This window comes from Chiloscyllium plagiosum, chromosome 9 (genome assembly GCF_004010195.1).
Source record: "Chiloscyllium plagiosum isolate BGI_BamShark_2017 chromosome 9, ASM401019v2, whole genome shotgun sequence".
Lineage (NCBI taxonomy): Eukaryota > Metazoa > Chordata > Chondrichthyes > Orectolobiformes > Hemiscylliidae > Chiloscyllium > Chiloscyllium plagiosum.
Window position 1 is genome coordinate 102,542,152 of NC_057718.1, and position 25,535 is coordinate 102,567,686.

The 25,535-nt window shown below is 41.4% G+C and overlaps 1 protein-coding gene across 1 annotated transcript in view; it reads left to right on the top strand.

Moving 5' to 3' along the window:
• The first annotated feature begins 1,111 nt into the window (after window positions 1–1,111).
• LOC122553113 (calcineurin subunit B type 1) overlaps window positions 1,112–25,535 on the top strand; it is a 69,901-nt gene continuing 45,477 nt past the window's right edge. Inside the window, exons 1-2 of the mRNA XM_043696664.1 lie at window positions 1,112–1,544; window positions 22,036–22,075. Of these exons, the coding sequence (XP_043552599.1) occupies window positions 1,542–1,544; window positions 22,036–22,075 (43 nt within the window). The 5' untranslated portion in view covers window positions 1,112–1,541. The remainder of the gene's footprint in view (window positions 1,545–22,035; window positions 22,076–25,535) is intronic.

Here is a 25,535-nt window from a genome sequence, read left to right on the forward strand (position 1 = left end):
ATACTTCAAAGCAGCACTTCATTGGCTCTAAAGTGTCTAGTATGCCTCATAGGGCAATGAAAGACACTGTACAAATTTGACTTCTTCCTTTCCATAAAAAACTCTCCAAACAAGCTTTTGCACACCTTTGCCCTGCCACATGAATTTCAATGGTTTGGACAGTGGTGGGTTGGAAATACGTGAGTCAATATTCCTACCTTTAAAAGCACCGTGCCCACGCAAGTTGTGAATCCTGTTCTCTTGGAAGAGGGGCAGAGATAGATAGGTTCTTGAGTTGCAAGGAGATCATGGGTTACAATGAGAATGGGACTGAGACATTTATCAGCCATAATTGAATGGCAGAGCAGACCCGATGGGCTGAATGGCCTAATTTCTGCTCCTATGGCTTATGACCCAAACAGAAAGTAAGAAAAAGGGAGGGAGACTCCACTTGAGCTGCAGTAGGCACATCGACAAACAGGCCACCATGACAAAGGGGCTAGTGTTGTTGTTGTAGTGGAACGACATAACGATTCTTTCGAAAATATGATTCGGAGATGACCACCTGATGGAGGAGCAGCGCTCCGAAAGCTAGCGCTTCCAATTAATCCTGTTGGACTATAATCTGGTGCTGCGTGACTTGTAACTTTCGAAAATAAACCGCCAGAACGGTAACGTTCATTCTAGTTTTTTTTCCTCTCTCTCCATCGATGCGGAGTTTTTCCAGCAACTTCTGTTCACACTTGGTCGCCGACGGGATGGAGTGGCACGCCCGTCGGGGGCGCGGGGGTAACGCACGACGTTTGGCCAGCGGGGACGCGCGCGCGGGGGAAAAGCATGACGTAGGCCGCCTGGCCGCGCGCGCGCGACGACGGTCGACGTCGGTCGGCGAGGGGCAGGGGCAGGGGGGCGCGCGCGCGCGGGGGTAAAGCACGACGCAGAGGCCGCCTGGCCACGTGCGCGATGACGTATTACGTAGGCCGGCGAGGGGCGGGAGACGGAACGCGCTCGGCGTTGGTCGGCGAGGCTGTGGGTGGTGGTGGTGGAGGAGGAGGAGGAGGAGGAGGCGGCGGCGGCGGCGGCGGCACGCGCGAAACATTGGCGGACGGGGACGTACGTACGTGAGTGAGTGATTGAGTGCGTGCGTTCCCGGATGTGCGGCCGCTCTGTCCTCCTATCCCTCCCCTTGCGGATTTAGACGGCGGCACCGTGCGCTCAGTTCGGGCTTAGGGCTTTTTAATTCCCTTCCCCTCCCCCCACCACCACCGAAAAACAAACGAGAGGGGAAAAAAAAAATCTGGGGTTTGGGAGGGGGGTTGGTGGAGAAGAGAGGAAAAACTCGGCTGCGGATCAGGCGTTTTGCAGCAGGAGCGGGCGTTAACAATTTTTTTGGGGGGGAAAGAACACCATCCTTCTCTCCCATTCCCCTTCCTTTCCCCCCCCGCCCCCTTCCCCCCCTTCAAACCGCCGGTGCTTGGGTAAAAAAAAACATCCAGTCACAACATCCAGGTGAAAACGGCGGTTGATCGAAGTCTCTGGAAGCTTCACCTTCGGCGGCCAGGATGGTGAGCGTGCCCTTTTTTTTTCGGGGTGTGCTGGATGGAGGGTGAGGGGAGGGGGGGTGCGTTTTTATGATCACTTCGCTCGGGTTTGTTTTTATTTGTGTTGTGTGTGTGTCGGCGCTGATCGTGAATGTAGTGTATTGTCTGAGCTCCTGGGCGGGAGGGCGGCCATCACGGTGCCACCGCCGCAGTGTGGGCCCGGACTCAGCTGGGCGCAGCCTTCGCCTTTCTCTCTTTCTCTCTGTCCCCCTCTCTGTCTCCCCCGGGCAGTGGCTGGGTTCTCCTGGCCTCGACCCCCCCGCCCTTATCCTGCCGAGCCTCCAGGCCCTGCCACCTCTCCCCAGTCCTAACCTGGCGCCTCCCTCTTACCTTCTGCAACCAGCTGGCCTTGGCACCCGTTCCCTCGGATCGGCACCATTACATTAAACGTTTATTTTATTTCACACCCCGCCCTTTCCCTCATTGAGCTGCAGCTCCGGGGCTGCGTCCCACTCTTGCTTTTACTTGCAAAGCTGACTCTTATTTGCCAACCCCGTTTCCTTTTTCCTCCTTTATTTATAGGTTGCACATTGACACACTTCAGATGACTTGATGTGTTTTTTTTTCGCTGGCTGCTCGGGGGGAGGGAGGGGGGAGTGGGGTGGTTTTTAAACTATGTTGTCCTTTTTTGGAACCCTCCACCTGCCTCAACATTACAGGAGCATTAGATGCAAAATCTAACTTTTTTCCTTGGTAGTTGTAATAAGTAATCATCTTTTTGTTTGGGCTATCCAGGTGGAGTTTGTTTGGTCGCCTTGAGTCAGGGGAATCTTTCGAGCTGTGCATTTTGTATTTTGAATGCTTGTTATGGATAGTGGAAAACATTTTTAGCTCAGTGTTGAGTTCAAGTTAAGTTTAAAATGGAGGGGAAGGTATTGGCTAGTACTCCAAAAAGACAAATGTTTTAGTGTAGGACTTGAGAGTGGAGCTGAAATGGTAGCTAACCTGTTGTCCAGTGAGGTATATTATAACTTAAGACTGAAATCAGATAACTTATCTATAATAATTTCTAAGTGAAGTGGAATGTGTCAGATGGTGGTGATCTTGAATAGAAAATACTAAAGATGTTCAGTAGATCAATCACCCTTTCTGGAGAGAACAGAAGTTTCAGAACTTTATACAAAATTGTTTGCCGCAATTGTAAAATTGAGCTTTGTATTAAAGCTTCAGGTATTGGGACTTCTAATCTGTTTTATCTTGTATGCATAGTTTTAACTTGGCTGACAATTTTTTCAACATGGATTGTTTTGAACTTTATTATAGGGAATAGGTGACAGTTCAGTCCTCTGGTTTCTAAAATATAAGTTGAATTGTTGGAAACAAATTGCAAAATGGAATAATTTAAGAAATAAGATGGGGTGGCTCTTATTAGAAAGTTGAAATAAAATCCCCTGAGGAATCTCCCTGATCTTTATTTGGTATAGAAAATTTGTGATGGCATATGATTTCTTTTACTGTTTTTGAAAATGTAGTATGCCATTGTTTTTGAAATGTTTGAAACTCCACACAGGAGTTGTATAACTTGTCACAATGAACAATTGCTATCAAATAATTCTTAATTTGAAACAAGAGGACTATTTGACAGAAGCAATCAACTGTTTAAGTTACTGTAAATCAAATTAACTGTTTCAGAAATTTGAGATGTGGCTATGATACATTTGTACATCTATTGGAAAAACAAAATAGCTGGTGGGAAATTCAAATCAATGCTTCCCTTGGGAAATGTTTCACTATGTTGATGCTTGGGGGAATAGGATCTACCATCACTCCTTGCAACTGTGATCCCATGAGATGCAGTGTAATGATCCTGCAAGACTTCTCCTAACTAAGAACACCTGATGATTTAACATGTTTAGGTTTCTCTTGTGGATAAGTAAATTTACACCAGTTAATCACCATCATCTCATAACTCTTGTCTGAGAGTTCAGATACTCCTTTGATACAGGAAACAGGTGAATATTAATTTAAGCCCACGTAGTTAATTTTCCTCTGTAGCCCATAAGTGCTGACTTAAGCCCTTGAATAGCCAAATTGAAATCACGTACTTGAGGGCTTCGGACGTGGAACCTTCTCTGTGACTCGTGACTGCACTGAGCTGCAAATTTATTAACTGTGCTTTGGGATTATGGTTATGCTTGTAATGTTTTTTCAATTTTTGATTTTAAACATGTGCAAAAAGTCTTCAGACATGTTACATTTTCTACAACTATTATTTAACTATGTCAAGACATAATGAAATGGCCCAAACCAGTTCCATTAGCAGCTGAACTGGTGTATTTTCCTTTTCTTTCGACCTCTATCTTTCTGCAGCCATGGACATGGCCTGCCATGCCATCTTTCTCCAATGCTTCTCCTTTGTTTCTAGAGGGTGTCCTTTGGCGTCTTTGACAATTGCTCTCTGTTCTCATGCCATTGCCACAGGAGTCTCCCCAGGGATCTAACCTAGATTGCGTCCTCTCCCTTTTGTGTGTACAGCCTATTACCAACGCCACTTGCAAACATACCCAGGGTCTCCCAGTGTACATGGACAAAATGCAGTTCCATTTCTCTGTCCTGTTGCTGCTGTGCTGTCAGGCTGTATTTCTGATTCTGGATCAGTGGTGCTGGAAGAGCACAGCAATTCAGGCAGCATCTGACGCGCAGCAAAATCGACGTTTCGGGCAAAAGCCCTTCATCAGGAATAAAGGCAGAGAGCCTGAAGCATGGAGAGATAAGCTAGAGGAGGGTGGGGAGAAAGTAGACAATAGGTGTCAGGGCAGAGGAGATGACCTGGGAGTTGCAATGGGAGAGGGACTCCCTGCGATTCTTGTAGAGAGAAGAGGAAAACTTCAAGGTTTCTGATACCCAGTTATGGATGCTGACATTTATTCTGGTTTAAATGTTAACTGAAACAATTGTCACCCGTCCAAACTTCCCTCTTCCACTCCCTCAAACTTTCTTTGCCACTTCTTTACCACATAGCTACTGTCTTTAGGAACAGGACTTTGTTTGCAATATGTGATTAATTAGTCACTAAAGTAGAATGAAGTGTTTTTGTTACCAATTTTGTGGGCAAATAATGTGATTATGAAATTCTGAAAAATTGTATAGACTTTTGGATGATGTATACATTGTTTTCGGTACAACTCTCTGGAGAGCATTTGGTAGGGAATTTATAAAATTGACAGACCCATTACTGGAGAAAGGATAACTGCAACCATTTTGCAATCCCTTCTCCGGTAGCTTTTAGGTCAATTTAGTTAATTGAGCATCTGCTGATTTGTCTTGGGACTTGCATTTAAGTAGTGTTTTTTGTCGCCTTGAGGATTTCTCAAAATGCCTTGCAGCCATTGGGGTACTTGGTGTGGTCTTTGTCATGTTGAAAACCTACACATGCCAAGGTCCCTTAAGCAGCAACTATACAGTCATACAGCATGGAAATATCCTTCAGTTCAACTCATCCATGCCGACCATGTATCCTAAACTGATCTAGTCCCATTTATCAGCATTTAACCTATATCCCTCTAAACCACTCCTATTCATTTAACCATCCAGGTGACTATTTAAATGTTGCAATTGTATTTGGCTCCACTACTTCTCTGGCAGCTCGGTCCATGTATGCACCACTCACTGTGAAATGTTGCCCCTCTGGTTCCTTTTAAAATCTTTCGTGTCTCATCTATGTCCTCTAATTTTGGATTCACCTACCCTGGGTAAAAGCCTTTTACTCAAAGTTTGTGCGAAGATTTGTAGCTCAGAACTGACAGCCAGACTACTGCGACCCCTAGAACTCATAACGGCACACAAACCAACAGCCACGCTCAGACAACAACTCACCAGAACGAAGGACCCGATACCCAACATGAGCAAAACTAATGTAGTGTACAAAATACCATGCAAGGACTGCACAAAACACTATATAGGACAAACAGGAAGACAGCTAACAATCCGCATACATGAACATCAACTAGCCACGAAACAACACGAACAGCTATCCTTAGTAGCCAAACACGCAGACAACAAGCAACATGAATTCGACTGGGACAACACTACTATCATAGGGCAAGCCAGACAGAAAACAGCCAGGGAATTCCTAGAGGCATGGCATTCATCCACAAACTCCATCAACAAACACATCGACCTGGACCCAATATACCAACCACTAAAGCGGACAGCTGAAACTGACAACCGGAAATGGCAGGGACAGACCACTATAAACACCGGAGAAAACATCAAAGAAGTGCTTCGCAGGAGGCCCCCAAGCACTGATGATGTCGCCTAGCCAGGGGACGAAACGTTTGCAACAAAAACTTCCAGCTCGGCGAACAGAACCACAACAGCCTTTTACTATTCACCCTCTCCAAGCTTCTCATGATTTCATAAACTTCTACAAGATCGCCTTGTAGTCACTTCAGGGAAACAAACCCGAGCCTATCCAACCTCTTCCCTATACCTCAAACCCACAGGATCATCTTCAACCATTTGAAAGGCTCCGTGAGATCTTTTGTTTAGCACCCCATCAAATAAAGTTGATAGTCTGGTAGTGCAATATTCCCTCAGCAATATATTGAAGGGGTCAGTTAGCTCAGTTGGTTGGGCACCTGGTTTGCAATGCTGTGTTCCTATCCCATACTGGCTTAGGTCAAAGTGGAGGTCCTGCCTTTTCTATGTCACCCCTAACCTGGGGCCTGGTGATACTTAGGATAAATCACCAATTTTGTGTGTCTAATGAAAAAGCTTACTTGGGCTATGGTGACTTTTACCTATACTGATGTGTCACGTTTGGTGTGTGCTCAAGTTGTGAGGCTTGAATCTGAAGCCTGCTGATTTGTGTAACGCTAATATTGGAACTCGGTATGAAGAATTATTTACTTTATTAAAAAATTGGAAACAAGATGCTACAGTTTTAATTTGCAGTTATCCTAAATCTTCCTAGTATCTCTGACTAGGCTTGGCCCACTATCTAGCAATTCATGTACGTTTTAAGTGATTGACATTGGGCAGCAGTGCCTACATTTTTTTTTGAGTAGATAGTCAGGTTTTGGGGAAATGCAGCTTTCTGAGAAAGTTGAAATTGTCATGTCTTTTCCTTCCATTCGTTACAATATTTCCTGTATTTTCCTTTAAATAAATGTATTTATTACTTGTTGGGTGGTGGTGTTTACAAAGCTATATTAGGTAACATTCAGGAATTATCTTGGAGGCAATTTTGGTGGTATAAGTAGTAAAGTAAAACTAGAATTGGAGCTTATGATGCATGTTTTGAAGTACTCATCGTTGATTTAGTGATTGATTCATTTCCAGAAAAGAGTTGAATTTCCTTTTGTTTAACTTTGTTCTTTCCTGGGTTCTAACTAGTGAATTGTCTCCAGCATTTTCAGTCCTCTTTTTAGTCCTTTTTGGTTTTGGCTTCTTTGAATAGAATCCAGCTGTTTCAAAATGTTACTTGCTCTAAAGGATAGATAGATAAGAATTTCTGCTGAATCTTTATTTGTGTTTGCAAAGAAATCAATTGAGATGTAGAGGTTTTAAAATGTAGAATTTCATTAAAATAAATTGAACTCTAGGTTTACTTTTCAGTACAAGTAGAAGTCTCTTAGATAAGTATGGAAACAGGCCCTTTGACCCAACAAGTCCGCACCAACCCTCCGAAGAGTAACCCACCCAGACCCATGCCCGCACCCTATATTTACCGCTGATTAATGCTCCTAACAGTATGGACAATTGAGCATGGCCAATTAACCTGACCTACACATTTGCATTGTGGGAGGAAATCCACACAGACATGGGGAGAATGTGCAAACTCCACACTCCTGAGGCAGAATTGAACCCAGGTTACTGGTGCTGTTCATCAGCAGTGCTAACCAGAGCCATACCCTTTTGGTATACAGCCATTGTTTATATGATCCTTTTCTAGTTTTTTTTGTTCTGAGCAGGGACTGAGTACATAATTTATTTTTTAAAAACTTTAAACACCATATTGAGAGATTGGCAACCATACAGAAATAGTCTCTCATGAGAGACTATCTACATGGAATAACAAAACACCTGTAGTCTGATTTACACTAGATCTGCAAAACTAGATTTTAAATAATTGAGATGCACGTTTTGTAAAACTATGGGAGGATAAAGAGTTTTCAACATAACTTCCAAATGATTTTTATTTTTAAACACAAATTTGTAAGCCACCTGTCTGTCAAAACCAGATGTGTAAATGCATTCAAGTGGCAGTTTTGAATTATAGAATTTCAGTAAATACAGTCTTTCCAAATGAGACCCCATACGTTTTTAACTTTTGAATAAAGGTGAAGATTATCTACTGTATTTTGCAGCCAATGAGATGCTCTTTGAAGTGTGGTTGTTGTAAAATTGGGAAACTCTATTGGCAAGTCTTCACTGTCAACAAATATGTTTATAATAGCCTAATCTGTTGGTTTACAATACTGATGTTTTTCTGAGGGTGGCATTGAGCAGGCATCAAATGAACTTCTACAGTTGCTGATGTGCTGAGACATAGTTCTGCAGCTGCCAACTGTCCAGTAGATGCTCTTGCTAAAATTTTCGTTTCAGATTCATGCTGGTTGTTGAATGGTGGGGTTGCTTTTGGAATATCAATGAAACTTTGCATTTATAGAAAGCACAAAGAGCACGTTCAGTTGGCGGTGATCGAAGCACTATGATTAATGCAGGCAATGTTCAAAAAGTGTACAGATTTTCTGTCCTTGTTTCCCAGGACTGGGTCCTTTATATTTTTGCCCAGGTGAGATCTGATGGCTCAGCACAAACCAAAATTTAACACTAGGACCTTTCTTTGTCATCGGTGTTGAATTAAGCCATACAATCAGTCAATTGAATTAAAATATTTTAGTTCCTATCTTGAAGAATTTGGTTCTTTTTTAATCACTTGCAAATACTTTTCAGGTAGTGGTTAGTACTTGGTGGATGGGTTGAATGGAATCTAATGATTTGGGTATGAGATGCTCTGGCAGTACACCTTTTTATTCTGAGTTGAGTAAGATAGTTAAGAAATTTGAGATTCTTGTTGGTAACAGCAGAGCCCTTATTTTCTTTTTTGAGTGCATGTTGAGAATTTTATCTGTAGTTGGATGTAAGTTGGGAACCCAGATTGTTCAATTCTCTTCACAATTTTTTTAAGAAAGATTAGTTAAGTTTAAACATTGATATTCATGTGCAGGGCCTGCTGTCTTGGGGGCTGGAAACATAAGCAACTGAAGGTATTTTATTCTTTGGATAACAGTGTCAAAACATCTAAAACTGATGTTAAGCAGACCATTAAGGTTTTCCCCTTGAAATCTGAAAACCTTTTTGGCACTCAGTCAGTAGCTTGACATATAATTAAGTTTAGTGACTAAATTTGTGAATAAATCTGCATTACTTTGCTTTTCATTCAAACTTTTGCAGATATGTGGGCATCCTTCACTGTTTTGTAACTGAACCTTTCTTTTGCAGTGATAGCGTTAAACATGTTTAACATAGTATTTTTCATCAATTTTTAGAGTTTTATCTGCAGTCAGTGTCTTTCCCTCTACTTCTCTCTACACTCTTGCACTGTCCCTTCCATTCTGCCACATAATTGGCACTTAATGAAGAGTATACGTCAGTTATTGCATACGAGGTTAGTAGTTATTTTGCAATGGAACAATTGTGCTTTTCTTGCTGACCACGTTCGTTTTGTCAAAACCCTCTTTTCTTTCCCCCACAAAATAAAGAAATGATCTTCACAACATATCCATATATCTGCAGCAAAATAGTAACTTTACATGCAGCCTTCATTCAGAAGGACAAAAATCTTATCACTTGTACCATTGGTTGTTTTATAAAGTTCAGGGAGGCAAAATTTAAACTTTCGTTCCTGTGTCAATGCACATCCACTGGAATTCAGTAAATGGCAATTTTATCGTTGCTGTTTGTTGTTGGCATCACTTCAGCTAGATGTAATGTTAATATATTTATACTGTTGACAAGAAATTTCTGCTACCATCATAAAATAATGAGATGATTATCTTTCCAGGGCTCATACTGTTAACATCTAACAATTCATATAGCTAGTTCAAATTCAAGTTGTTTGCTCCTAACCCTTGCCAAAACAAAGCCCTCATTAATTCACAACTTGAAAGAAAGGATATGGTGTCAGCTAGTTTTGAGAAGATGTGTAGTTCAGGTTGAGGTTCTGGATGTAGGTTTGCTAGCTAAGCTGGAAGGTTCATGTTCAGACGTTTTGTCACCATACTAGGTAACATCTTCAGTGAGCCTCCGGGCAAACCATTGCTGACGATTCCTGCTTTCTATTTATATGCTTGGGTTTCTTTGGGTTGGTGATGTCATTTCCTGTTCTTTTTCTCGGTGGTGAATCAGGTCCAAGTCATTGTTTGTTTGTTGACAAAGTTCTTTTTGGAATGCCATGGTTCTAGGAATTCTCGTGCGTGTCTCTGTTTGGCTTGTCCTAAGGTGGATGTATTGTCCCAGTCGAAGTGGTGTCTTTCCTCATCTGTACATAATGATATTAGTGAGAGAGGGTCATGTCATTTTGTGGCTAGGTGATGTTCATGTATCCTGGTGGCTAGTTTTCTGCCTGTTTGTCCAATGTAGTGTTTGTTACAGTCCTTGGATGATATTTTGTAAATGACATTAGTTTTGCTTGTTGTTCGTATAGGGTCTTTCAAGTTCATTAGTTGCTGTTTTATTGTGTTGGTGGGTTTGTGGGCTACCATGATGCCAAGGGGTCTGAGTAGTCTGGCAGTCATTTCCAAGATGTCGTTGATGCAGGGGGCAGAGTGGCTAGGATTTCTGGACATGTTTTGTCTGCTGGTTTGGGTTTGCTGCTGAGAAATCTGTGGATTGTGTTCATTTGGTACCTGTTCTTTTTGAATACTTGGAAAAAAAGGTGATTTTCCTCTGCTCTGCATAGTTTCTGTGAGCTGGCTCTTTGGAATAATGTTCTGATGCTGCTTCATTTGTGGATGTTGGGATGATTGCTTCTGTAGTTCAATATTTGGCCCCTATGTATTTTCCTGTAGATGCTGGTTTGAAGTTGGCTGTTTGCTCTCTGTGACATCGAGAAATGGCAGTTTGTTGTTTATTTTCCTCCTCTTTAGTCAATTTTATGCTACTAATGGTGCTATTGATGGTTTTGAAGCTATCTTCTAATTTGTTCTGTTTAGTGATGACAAAGGTGTCATCCATGTAGCGGATCCAAAGTTTGGATTGGCTGGTTGGCAGAGCTGGTTTGAGTCTCTGCTAAGTACTCTGATATTGGAGATCCCATGGGTGTTCCGTTGGCTTGTCTGTAGGTTTTGTTGTTGAAGGTGAAGTGGGTGGTAAGGTATAGGTCCATTAGCTTGACAATACTGTCCTTGCTGATGAAGTTGGTGGTGTTTGTATCTTTTGGGTCTTCTCATAGTGTAGTTACTACACTCCTCTCCTCTCCTACATCAAAGACATCTCGGAAATGACTGCCAGACTACTCAGACCCCTTGGCATCATGGTAGCCCACAAACCCACCAACACACTAAAACAGCAGCTAATGAACTTGAAAGACCCTATGCAGACAACAAGCAAAACTAATGTCATTTACAAAATACCGTGCAAGGACTGTAGCAAACACTACATTGGACAAACAGGCAGAAAACTAGCCACCAGGGTACATGAACATCACCTAGCCACAAAACGACATGACCCCCTCTCACTAATATCCTTACATACAGATGAGGAAGGACACCACTTCGACTGGGAGAACACATCCACCTTAGGACAAGCCAAACAGAGACACGCATGAGAATTCCTGGAAGCGTGGCATTCCAACCGGAACTCTATCAACAAACACACTGACTTGGACCTGATTTACCACTCCTTGAGAAATGAACAGAAAATGACATCACCATAGGAAATGCAATCACCAACTCAAAGAAATGCAAGCTTCTAAATAAAAAGTAGGAATCATCAGCAATGGTTCCTCTGAGCTGATGGAGGCTCACTGAAGATGTTACCTAGTATGGTGATGAAACGTCTGAACATGAACCTTCCAGCTCAGTGAGCAAACCTACATCCAGGATATGGTGTCATTTAGACCTCATCTAAAAGGACTAAATGACACCGTATGGCATGGAAAGGGTCTCTTTGCGGATCCACTTTTAATACGTTATAGGGAAAATATAGAGAATGCAGACTTTTTAAATGGGTAGCTCAGAATGGTGGTAACAAATGATTAATAGGCTGATGAAGATGGAACCACTGGTCTGAGGCAACTATATTAAAAAAAAATTCCTAAATGGTTAGTTATACAAAATCTTCAAATAAAGATACATACTAAGATTTTTGCATTGATTTAGTGATGCACACCTGTGGGTATGGCCTATCTGATCCTGCTGTAACTGCATTTTAAGGAATACAGTTTACTTTGGTAAAATACTTTTCTGCAGATGCCATAGTTTTGTTAGATTTTTGAACTTTGTTTGACTGCTGTCCTGTAGAAGTGTTTTTATTGTATTCAAAAGAAAGTCATGTGTTGTCACTTTGCTTGGATAAAGTTAAAATATCTATACTTGTATTAATTTTGTTTGCTGGCAAATCATCTTCACACATGGTTTTGATTTTCTTTTTATTTGCAAATAAAGGTTTGGGTATCTTTCCATTAGGTAGTTTTAAATCTTGAGTGAATTTGGGTTTCTGGCCGAACCAGCTAGTGTTGTGTGTACTGTGCTTTATGGTTTCAGCATAGATCGAAAGGTTTGTACCTGCAGAATGAGATTGTTTGCCTAATGTCCAATCAAGAGTTTATGTACATTGGATTATTCTTTGACTTGTGAATATGATCCAAATTAAAACCCTTCATCTTATATGGTAATTGAGTCTTCCAATACAAAACTGCCTATTGAAGGAGTTTGCTTGAGAATGAAATCAAAATTTAGATTGTTTGTTTTTTTTTTATCTTGCCGTTTGTTTCCTTTCACTGGTTACACTTTTTTGTGGGCGGCACGGTGGCACAGTGGTTAGCACTGCTGCCTCGCAGCGCCAGAGACCCGGGTTCAATTCCCGCCTCAGGCGACTGACTGTGTGGAGTTTGCACGTTCTCCCCGTGTCTGCGTGGGTTTCCTCCGGGTGCTCCGGTTTCCTCCCACAGTCCAAAGATGTGCAAGTCAGGTGAATTGGCCATGCTAAATTGCCCGTAGTGTTAGGTAAAGGGGTAAATGTAGGGGTATGGGTGGGTTACGCTTCGGCGGGTCGGTGTGGACTTGTTGGGCCGAAGGGCCTGTTTCCACACTGTAAGTAATCTAATCTTTTGAACAGCACCTGACCAGTTTGATGTTAAAGCTGATGTACAAAAGGCAGATTTCTCAAAGTGCTTGGGTACAAGACAGAGTTCTATGTTTTTTTTTGCAAATGTACAGTTGGGTGGAACAATGTATGGACCTAAGATAAGGTGGTGTAGTAAAATGGAGTAGTCAATCATCAAATGCCGTGGAGAGGTTAAGGGTTCCCACTTCAAGGCTATTGCTGCTTAAGCAGATCGTTGGAATTGAGGTTAACTTGCTTAATGAATTTAGCTTGCTTTAGCTTAATGAATTCCTTAGCTGGCTGATAAGTTCATTCTGTGATATACAAACTCCATAACGTGGAGCAGGTGGTGCTTGAATGATTGGGCACATAGTGTTTGGAGATTTATGAACTTGCTCTGAAGTTTTGTCTTCACTTCTACAGTTCCAACAAAATGACTATATTCATTACCTTCCTGAATAAACCTTCCATGTTTTTGGTTATGAGCTAGGAACTCTGGTCAATTATCAAAGTTAAATACTATTGGTGGTGGAAATCTGAAAGTGTGCTGGAGAAACTCAGCAGATCTGACAGCATCTTTGGAGAGAGGGAATGAATATTGAATCCAGTATGACACTTTGGAGCTTAAGCTCTTTTCTATCTCTCTCTCTACAGCTGCTGCCAAATCTGAGTTTATCTAGAGCATTCTACTTCTTCAAGTTCCCATGAATTGCAGGGATAATTGATTCAGAATGCTTTCATTATGTTGTCTTTCTGCTGGCTTGCTGGAGTCCCCATCTGTACCTGAGTTCTGAGTAGAACAGTTAGCTGTCTGGTGTCCAGCATACGAATTACTTGTTCCAACTGTATTTTCATAATTAGTGCTGAGAATGTGTATAGGTATAAGCAGGCAGGGAAAGAGTTAAGTTCTGAGTTTTCTGAAATAAGAGGTTCAGCGAGTTTTGTGAAGATTTGTAGTTTAGGTTGAGGTTATGGATGTCGGCTTGCTGAGCTGGAAGGTTCATGTTCAGATGTTTTATCACTGTACTAAATAACATCTTTAGTGAGCCTCCAGACAAAGCACTGCCGATGATTCCTGCTTTCTATTTATGTTTGGGTTGGTGATGTCATTTCCTGTTCTTTTTTCAGGGGGTAGTAGAACAGGTCCAAGTCAGTGTATTTGTTGATAGAGTCCAGTTGGAATGCCTTGCCTTTAGGAATTCTCGTGTATGTTGGGACATGACTCAGATCAGATAAGAAATTACAGTTAACAATGGGATGCTGGAGGCAAAGGTAATGGGCTAACCAGGTGGAAAAGCAGTCATTATGTAGAGCCATTTAACAATATTGGAAGTAATCAGTATGTAAAGTCAGCTAACAAGGTGAAAAGTATTCATTGTATGAATCCAGTCAACAAGAACATTGTATAAACAGTAAAGTGCTTGGTCTCTGCTGTTGATACTCATTGATTGTAACGGTCACCTCGTTAATATGTATGTTGCCATGTCTGGATGCTCCTCCCTGTAATATGACTCTATAATTAATTGAGAACCTATTGTTTGAGAGAAGACTGAACTCCTGTCCCTGTGCACATGGGCGATCATTCTCTCTCGCGCTCTCTGTCCCTCCCAGGGGTCGGAATAAAGATGGAGGTAAAATACACTGTCTGTCTGAGCATTTTGCTTCGTGCGGGGGGAGGATACGGGATGACAGTACCTCAGTGCTGAGCATGAAAGCTTGACGAGGATGTTGCCTGTTGGACTTGCTTCTGCACTTAGAGGATTTTGTGAAGACGGAACTGATGGTGGTACTTCAGTGCTTTGCTCCTGTGGGTTATGAGAGCCTCAAAAGCATTTAGGAAGCACCGTGATCTCTGGTGCCCAGTAAACCAAGAAATTGGTCTCTGGTTTGAGAGCATATTTTTAATAACAGACATGGTGGTTTTGGGGAATGTGAAAACCAGATTCAGTAGATTCAAAGGAGAACTTGTCGGAGGATGGTGTGCACATCAGAAATGATGATGCATTGATGGATTGACAACTTAAAGTGGTAGCTGGAGTTGAGCTGAGGGTTTTGAGGTGTTTTTTTTAGGGAAAAGGAAATGATGCCAGATTGTGTTGGTGTTTCCGATCATTTGAATGAGATGCATCTGTAGCGGATTCTGAGTTTTGACCATTGAGAATCATTTGGAGAATTTTGACATAAAATTAGAGGTTAACGTTATTGGGGAGGAATGGGGCTAGGTGTTACCAGTCAGTGACAAAGCTAGCTACTTCCAGTAATATCTATATTAAGAACACTCCAACTTCCATGTGCTTTTTTGCTCGAGACATGAATGCTTCGGTAAGGTCCAGTGTGAGAAAACATGAACCTGGAATTTCATACCTTCCAGCATCATTTGTCTTAGACAGTAGAATTTGTGCTTTAGTCTGTTGTTGATTATCTGGCAGTAGGTTTAAAGAGCCAGAGTAGGAGACTTGAACTTAATACTGTCCTGTCAAATACAATCCAATCAGTCGTGTTAATGTGGCAAGTGAGTGGCTGAGGAAAGATAATTGTGATTGATGCATGTCAAAAAGTGAAACTGAGCTCGAGATGGACACTTTCACAGTGGCAAGTCCACATTATGTAGAACCATGACTGGGAGTGTTGATGTGGAAAGTGAAATTGAGGGCACAACAGTGATGTTTTGACCCCAATCCTTCGAACGACTCGCGGAAAAACAAGAATCCTGATTTGATTTGTTCTATTAAACTTTTCAACTAGACAGCTCTTGCAAACTGGAACAGTGCTGATTGGCATCTTCATTTTAAGTTTTGTGGTATTGTAATATTTCTGATCAGTTAAACTGTTTTAAGTTGTAAAGTTAATTTCATATTTTTACGCAGCTGCTTGGATTGATATTACCTGTGCTTTCTCCAACTGCTGATCCTATGGTTTCTACTAGTATGTTTTTAATTAAAGTTGTGGATTAGTCATAGTTTACTTTATAATCCACTGAATTAATTTAGCTTTATTTCATGTTTCTGGACTTTTGCGCTTGAAAGATATTTTGAAAAACATAATTAGTGTAGGACCACTTTGCTATAACTAAAAGGAAATACTTCAACCTTTTGCCTCGTACTTAGTTTAAATGGTCTGCATAATTTGGGATTTGCATAAAATGATATATCGTACGATTTTTATATTTGCTATTATAGTTTCAAGCTTTTATTTTCTGCATACTTGAAATTGGTACATAATTGTGATTTAAAATCACATCTGTGCACTTTTTGTGAACTCTGGTTTCCCTTTGCAATGATTGAGAAAACGTGCTGAAATTTTGCAATGGTAATGACAATGAAATTATTGATCCTTGTTGATACCTATTGAAACTGACAATTTTAGGGTACTGCACAACCAGAAATTCAAATGTTGCTGATTCTGTGCGCTCAGATGTAGTTTTTAAGTATTTGAAGGTTTCTGAAGATGAACCAGAAGCATTCCATCTTCAATGTCTCATCTAGTTGCTGCATCAGGGAAAAAAAAAGTCCTAGCAATGGTTCTTGTGAAGCTTGAAAGGGTTCAGAAAAGATTTACAATGATATTGCCAGGGTTGGAGGGTTTCAGCTATAGGGAGAGGCTGAATAGGCTGGGGCTGTTTTCCCTGGAGCATCGGAGGCTAAAGGGTGACCTTATAGAGACTTATGAAATCATGAAGGGCATGGATAGGGAAAACAGACAAGATGAAAGTGAGGACTGCAGAAGATGGGGATCAGAGTTGAAGAGTGTGGTGCTGGAAAAGCACAGCATCTGAGGACCAGGAGAATCGACGTTTCTGGTATAAGCCTTCGTCTGGAATAGACGAGGTCTCTTCCCTGGCTTGGGGAAGTCCATAACTAGAGACATAGGTTTGGGATGAGAGGGGAAGGATATAAAAGAGACCTAAGGGACAACTTATTCACTCAAAGGATGGTGCTTATATGGAATGAGCTGCCAGAGGAAGTATCTAGATGGGTTTATAAGTGGGAAGGGTTTGGAGGGATATGGGCCCAGTGCTGACAAATGGGACTAGATTAATTTAGGATATTTGGTTGGCATGGATGAGTTAAGCCAAAGTGTCTGTTTTCGTGCTGCATATCTCTGACTGACTCTGCTGGGTTGGTCATGTGGTTCTCATGGAAGGATCCAGGATAGTAAAGGCATACAGTACAGCCAGCTGGGCTCAGGATTCCACACTGCAAGATATTCCAAACTGGGGTTGAAAGCCAATCTGAGCTTTGCATTTTGGATCCTAGAACATCCAAAAAAAACAACCTTAGACAGACCCAAAAGCAAAATCTACGTTTAGGTTGAACAGAGTCCAGTGACTTCAGGAGAAGAGCGTGTGGCACAAAGCCAGTGTCTCCATCTGTCGCACAAACACCAACTTCATGTGCAGTGGTTGCATTCGTTAAGTAAATTGAGACTTGGTGTAATGTCATATGTGAGATGACATCAACCTTGTCTGTAATCCCTTTTCACCTTTTTGCTGAACAGACATTCATTGAAATGATGGAGAATCCATTAATTAATTAAGTATATTTAAGTGGTCATTGGCATTCACGTTTGAGAAAGCCATGAATTGAGGGGTAAGCTCAATAAATGTCAGATTGCCTTTGACTGATGAAGCAAATGGTCTTTCAGCTTAATGAGCAAATGCCTCGAATGTTCAGTTGCTTGCTGAATGATCTTAAACATTCTGTTACACGGCTGCATGATTCATATTGACTGCTCATCTCTGCTTAATTGAGTTATGCTCAAATGTAACTCCAAAAGCAACAGCTCAGTACTGAGGGAATGCTGCATTTTTGAAGTTGCTGTTACACGGATGGAATACCACTACACTATTTGAAGAGGACTAAGTTCTCCTGTTGGCTTGATCTGCATTCCTCCTTCCAGCATGATCAAAACATTGTCCCTTGTTTGTGTTTGGGGATATAGCTATATGTCTGTGCTTCACAAATGATCAAGATATATTGTAAAATGTGTTGAGGATGTGAAATGCATGATAGAAACATCAGTTTGTGTCCATACATTAATTTGGTGATCCCTGTATCTTTCCAGAAATGCCTCACTATGGTGAGGTGATATTCAATTTTTGTTCTTGTATTTTTAAGCTTGTAGCTAGGCCCAGTTAACCATGTGCCTCCAGATGTCTGCTTTTTTGTGTGTGAAAATCATTGCTGAATCTAATCTTCGATGTATATCAATGAAGGCATAGTCACGTTTTTCTTTATAAACCCAGACAATTTGGAGCCTAATGGCAACCTCTTAATAGAAATTACAGAATGATAGCGAGCAAACCCTCCAACTCTGGCAATATCTTTGTAAATCATGTCTGACCCCTTTCAAGTCTCATAATTGCAGAACTATTTTGAACTTATGACTAAAGTTTTGACAACATCCAAAAAAATGGTTATGCACCACGCAAGCATATTTGATAGATCATTCGGGAATTCACTTAGCCATATGCTTTTGTTTTCATAGGTCCAGTCATCAAGACTTGTTAAGTTATTTTTCTGAGATTATTACACACTTGATGTAACTGCAATCTGCCAACTTCTATGAACAACAACCAGAATTTCATTAGCAAATACAGTACAAACTTTGGAGAAACTCTTGACACTCTTCACCATGCTTGCGAAGCGTGTCGAGAGTTCTCTCTGAACAAAGGAACAGTCCTTCCTTTATACAAAATCTTTACAATCAGTAATGCCCACAAGACAACCTCCAGCCACTTCCCCACAGTCACATGCCACTCGATACAATGCAGTGACCACATCATCTCCAGAAACCGTGTAATGTAAATAACCCGTAATGGTCAAATCTGTTGCAAATCGTTCTTTAGCTACAGGGAGTAGTCAAAATTCCAACTGTAATGTTCTTATTGATTTTGAATAAGATGATACAAATGTAAATTATCTCTTAATAATAGTAAATGTCTCTGAATGGCAAGGGATGGGAACGTAACTTCCTTAGAATCTACCTGTAAGTCAAAGGCATCCCACCCTGGTCTCGGGACATCCAATTTCCTGCAGGTCAGCAGAGCAAATTATAGCACAGAAAATCAACTTTTGGCGCATTGTTTTTGACCTGCACAGATGCAATCACCTAATTATACTAGTCTCGTTTTCCAGGTCTTGACCGTATAACCTCTTAATGAGAAAGTGTATAAGGCATGAGTGGGTCAGGAAAGAGTTAAGTTTAGGGTTGCTTGACAAAAGGTTCAGCTAGCATGACTGGAGGTGCTAGAGGCAAGGGTAGTGGGTTGACGAGGTGAAAAGCCATTTAACAAGGTTACGATCATTCATTGTATAACACCAGATGGCTTAATCTCTACTGTTGACACTTGCTGCTTGTAACGGTAACCCAATCAATATAGGTGTTGCCTTATTTGGATGCTCTTCCCTGTACTTGACTATATATTTCCTCAAGAATCTGCTGTTTGAAAGGAGACTGAGAACTCATGTCTCTGTGCACATGGGCGATTGTTTTCTCTCCCTCCAGGGTCCAGAAGATGAAGGAATTAAAACTATACTGTGTCTCTGAGCATTTTGCTTCAACTGATATGGGAACAGGGAAACAGGACGACAATAAGCCTTGCATTGCAGGTACCCATCGGAATACCACAAGTGTTATAAGTTTCAGATTCTCATCACCCTCTGCGTGAAAACGTTGTTACACTCATCTCTAAATCTCTGCTTTTCCCTTAAAGTGAGAACTGGTGTTGAGGGAGAGTGCCAACTTCAAAGATAGACACACACACACACACACACACACACACACACACACACACACACACACACACACACACACACGTATCTGACTTCCCATCACAACAGACCTCTGCAGCATCTTGTAGGTGGCTGCATGCTGATGGTCATCTGTCTCCCAGGTGCTGCAATGACCTCTTCACAGCTCTTGGATAACAAACTGGAATCCAACAGGGCATTGTGGAATTAGAGGGTACTGTCTGGTACTTGGTGTAATTACATGACCTGTAACATTCATGGTAATTGTGATGACCAAGAGGATACTGACGCCTTGAAAGGGAACCTTATGCTGAGAGAAGCAGGAGGAATTTAAGTCAAAGTGGGATGACTTTGAACAGAGAGGTGTCCTTATTGTAAGATGTGACCACTTGACCCCTCACAGAAGGGGATATATAAGTCCTGCGATATATTGGCAAGCTTTAGCACAAGCTCTCTGGGGACAACCAGCAATCTTTGGGTGTGTAAAACCTGTGTGAATTCCTGCCCCAAAAGCTTAGTTGGTCAGGGAAGACATCTATATCAATGAAGAGTTCATAATCTGAAACTCTGTTTCACACCAGAGAGCTGGTTCTGGCACGCAGCTCCTGCATCTTGCATTTTTGGGGAGTATCCAGCCCTGAATGTCAGATTTAACATAGCTTTTAACACATTGTTATTGGAGAGCATGATTTCCTTCACAGTTCAGTGGCTGGCTGTATGACCTAAAATGAGAAGGGATATTTGGTGGCAAGTAAGAATGATCTGTGTGCCGGAAGAATTTGTGGCTATTTAAAAGTATGAATATTTTGGTGGACATCTGATTATTGGGACTACAATGTAGACAGCCAGAAGGCTGGAAGAACACAGCAAGCCAGGCAGCATCAGGAGGTGAAAATGTGTTGCTGGAAAAGTGCAGCAGGTGAGGCAGCATCCAAGGAACAGGAGAATCAACGTTTAGGGCATAAGCCCGAAGAAGGGCTTATGCCCGAAACGTCGATTCTCCTGTTCCTTGGATGTTGCCTGACCACCTACGCTTTTCCAGCAACACATTTTCAGCTCTAATCTCCAGCGTCTGCAGACCTCACTTTTTCCTGTAAAGTATTGCCTGTTTGGTGTTTAACTGGATATGAAGGTGCAGGTTAGATTTCTTTTATAAAGGCAGGTTAAGGTTTTTGAGATATTTTTTAAAATTTCTACAATGATTGTGTACAACAGATTTGGGCAAGGGAGTGAAATAGTAGCAGCACAACAAGAGGGCGCCCTGTCTCTCTGCCTGTCTCTCTGCCTGTCTCTCTGCCTGTCTCTCTGCCTGTCTCTCTGCCTGTCTCTCTGCCTGACGTAATGTGTTTTTATGGACCTTTTGATCAACTAGCACAATCTTGGTCCCATAGGTGCTCATTAACAAAAATATCAAAAACTTGTTCCTTGTTCATGCTGATTTTACATTTTATTTTTATATTATTGTTTGCATTCTGGTAACAGGAAAATGAGAATCTAAGTGGTATAGAGAAGGCTTGTTTGGAGTGCAAACACTGGCGTAGACCTATTGGTCCAGTTTTTTGCCTCTGCTTCAGCACATCTGAACTCACTGATGCACATACAGTGGGCAGGATCCCTTCCTTCTGCATCCATAACATTTTGATTGTGTGAACTCATTGAAGTTTTTGTTATCTCATTTGGTGTTCTCCTGGTTGGCTTCCATCTTCCAAACCGCCATACAGTTGAGCTCAGCCAAAGCCCTGCTGCTAGCCTCCTCAACCATTTGTTGTTCCTCCCCTATGCTTGAGTAAAATTGGCTCCTTTGTTTTAAATTTCTTGCTCTTGCTTTAGATCGTCTATTGCCTCGCCCTTGTCTATCTTTGTAACCACTTCCAGACCTATAACCTTCCAGGATTCTGGGTTCCTCCAATTCTAGCTTCTTGCCTTAATAGCTATTATTTATGATGTTAATTGATTTAGCATTCAAATTGTCACACCCTCAGGTGGTGCTACCATCGTGGAGTTTGGAATCCCAAGTGGGGTCATGAGATCAGAGATAAATGGCAGCTCACACCAACTTACAACAGATGTGCTCCTCTAAATGCCAATTGCATAACTTGAGGCATTGCAGCAAAAAATGTCATGAATTGTAAAGGATGAAAAAGAGAAGAATTTTACTTGCAAATGCTGTAATTTCAAAGGCACAGTCTATTTAACTTATGGAAATTTGACTTTAGTGTTCTTAGATATTGATTGAAGTACTTGTATGTTTAAAGTAAGCATGTATGGTAGTTGATTAAAATAAAAATATGCTTTACAAGTACTGAGCTGTTTACTATGCATTCACTTCTGGCTAGGCAAAGATATTTAAAAAACCTCAGCCACTCAAAGCATGCTGAACTGCATTAATTTGCTTTTGAGTTTAATTTATAAACTTTGATCTTTTTCAGGGAAATGAAGCGAGTTATCCCCTTGAGATGTGCTCACACTGTAAGTAGTTACTCTATTTAAAATAGGTTTTCTATTTGTTAACATTTGTTTTACTTAGATATATATTTTGTGGTATACATCTTTGTGATGCATCATAAGCACCAACTTCTAGGTGGTTTGTGATCCTGGAATGCTGAGGAAATTTTAGACAGGTTTTTATTCCTTTGCTGTCAGGTGAATAATAGTTTTGGAAGATGAACATTCCTGAATCGTACCCTTTGTCCATTGAATCTATACTGGCCAAAAACATGTAGGCAATTCTGCTATGATGTGGTAGTTCCATTCTTTTGCAATTCTGTGTTATAAGAAAATTGCGTAATAACAGCACCATTTAAACTGGTGGGTCCAGAATCTTGTTATAACCAATGCATGCTTAAAGATTTGCGCTTTATAAATAGTGTCCCAATTCATCAATTGTGTTAGTGAATTTGTGTTAACAAAACATGGGTTACAACAGAACGACATGCACTAGACTCATAGTCTTAAGTTACCTAGAGGTAACTTAACCAGTGTTTGTCCATGTTTTCTGTAAACATCTCCCTGCTATTGGTTATAGTGTCCTTAGTGCAGTAATTATCTTTCCAGGCCAGTTCTCACAGTAGACATTTATCTTTGCTGTCTCTGAGTTAATTGGTCTTTCATTTTGTGGATTTTATGACAATAAATCTTTCTTTAACATCATGTTGCAGTTTCAATTTATATAGATTGCTGTGGTTTTGTGGCATTGATTTGACGAATGAGAACTACTTTTGTTCTTGTGTGGGATATGGGCTATCCCTAATTGCCCTTGAACTGCATGGCTTAGTACACCATTTCAGAGGGCAGTTAAGAGTCAACCACATTGCTGTTGTCAGATCAAGTGTGGGCAGTAGGTTTCTTTCCTTATAGAACATTAGTGATTCAGATTTTTCATTTTTACAGAAGTCAATGATAATTGTCATGGCCATCATTTTTGAGGTTAGCTTTATATTTGATTGAATTTAAGTTCCAGTAGAAATTATTTTAGAGTTGAGCCAGTGCCCCAGAGTATTAGCCTGGCCCTCTAGGTAACTTAACCAGTGACATTAGTACTATGTCACTAACTTCCCCCATTTAATGTCTCAGTGAAGCTTATTTAAAAACTGATTTGATTTGATTAATTTTATTCATTCATTAGAAACACAGCATCGATGAAATAGATAAATTTATCTGACAAGTTTCACAGATCAGTTCTCAGAATTGCTCATGAGTACCCTTTTGACGAGAAGAGCTCTCACGCCTGAGTCACCTTCACGTCTCAGGTATTGCTCATGAGTACCCTTTCGACGACTCAGATCTTTTTAAATATTACCCTCCCGTATCCCCAAGCAATTTTGTACTTAACATCTCATGTTGCTCAAGCAGTGACTTGAGAAAAGTGAGGACTACAGATGCTGGAGATCAGAGTCAAAAAGTATGGTGCTGGAAAAGCAGGCAGCATCCTAGGAGCAGAAGAGTCGACTATGACTCAACTTCTGCAGTGTCAACTTTAACCCAGATTCCCCTCAGACTGTCTCCTGATTTTTCTTTGCACTTACTTTCTATTTGTCATACTGTAACTTTGATGTCTGATGATTTATGGTCCGAGTCTCTGCCATTCTGATTTAAAATGAAGATTTGTTGGGGGTGGCGTTGATGCATGCTGGATCTTCTATGAGAGCAGTCTGTAGCATAAATAAGTGCGAGGTGATGCATTTTGGGAAAGCAAATCTTAGCAGGACTTATACACTTTATCGTAAGGTCCTAGGGATTGTTGCTGAACAGAGACCTTGGAGTGGAGGTTCATAGCTCCTTGAAAGTGGAGTCGCAGGTAGGTAGAATAGTGAAGTAGACGTTTGGTATGCTTTCCTTTGTTGGTCAGAGTATTGAGTACAGGAGTTGGGAGGTCATGTTGCGGCTGTAGAGGACATTGGTTAGGCCACTGTTAGAATATTGCGTGCATTTCTGGTCTCCTTCCTATCGGAAAGATGTTGTGAAACTTGAAAGGGTTCAGAAAAGATTTACAAGGATGTTGCCATGGTTGGAGGATCTGAGCTACAGGCAGAGGCTGAACAGGCTGGGGCTGTTTTCCCTGCAGCGATGGAGGCTGAGGGGTGATCTTATAGAGGTTTACACAATCATGAGGGGCATGGATAGGATAAATAGAAAAAGTCTTTTGGGGTCAGGGAGTCCTGAACTAGAGGGCAGAGGTTTATGGTGAGAGGGGAAAGATATAAAAGAGACCTAAGGGGCAACCTTTTCATGCATAGGGTGGTACGTGTTTGGAATGAGCTGCCAGAGGATGTGGTGGAGGCTGGTAAAATTGTAGTATGTAACAGGCATTTGGGTGGGTATATGAATAGGAAGGGTTTGGAGGGATATGGGCCGGGTGCTGGCAGGTGGGACTATATTGGGTTGAGATCTGGTTGGCATGGACGGGTTGGACCGAAGGGTCTGTTTCCATGCTGTACATCTCTATGACTATCCGATTCGGTTCAAATATCAAAAGTAGTACGTAACCACAACTTACCTTCACCCACTTCTTCTATGCAACTGTTTTAGGATATTTGAAAATATTCCTCAGAAATGATGACATAATGTTGGCCAATTTGACGATTCGCATGTTGACAATAAAACTGTCTTTCTGAAAATACATTTTTAAAAAAAAACTTGTAATATCTTTTAGACAGGATCAAATTTGAAATATGAGCCTCTTTTCAACTTTTATTCCATCTGACTCTTGCCAGCATCACCAACCTATTCCTTTGTGGCACCCACTGAAACACATAATTCCATTTATGTCAAATGCAACCTAGCATGTTTGACAAACTGTGGTGGAAATGGCCCTACTCTACAGCAATTTACAGTTCGTGTTGAGATATAGATCAAGCATGATCTAACAGGTTGGCAAAACAGGCATGAGATACTAAATGGCTGCCTCCTATTCATAGAAACATAGAACATAGAAAAAAAATACAGCGCAGTACAGGCCCTTTGGCCCTCGATCTTACGCCGAACCAAGCCCATCTAACCTACACAAGCCCACTATCCTCCATATTCTGGATCAGTGGTGCTGGAAGAGCACAGCAATTCAGGCAGCATCCGAGGACAGGCAAAATCGACGTTTCGGGCAAAAGCCCTTCATCAGGAATAATCCTCCATATGCCTATCCAATGCCTGTTTAAATGCCCATAAAGAGGGAGAGTCCACGACTGCTACTGGCGGGGGCATTCCATGAACTCACGATGCGCTGAGTAAAGAATCTACCCCTAACATCTGTCCTATACCTACCACCCCTTAATTTAAAGCTATGCCCCCTCATAATAGCTGACTCCATACGTGGAAAAAGGTTCTCATGGTCAACCCTATCTAAACCCCTAATCATCTTGTACACCTCTATCAAGTCACCCCTAAACCTTCTTTTCTCCAATGAAAACAGCCCCAAGTGCCTCAGCCATTCCTC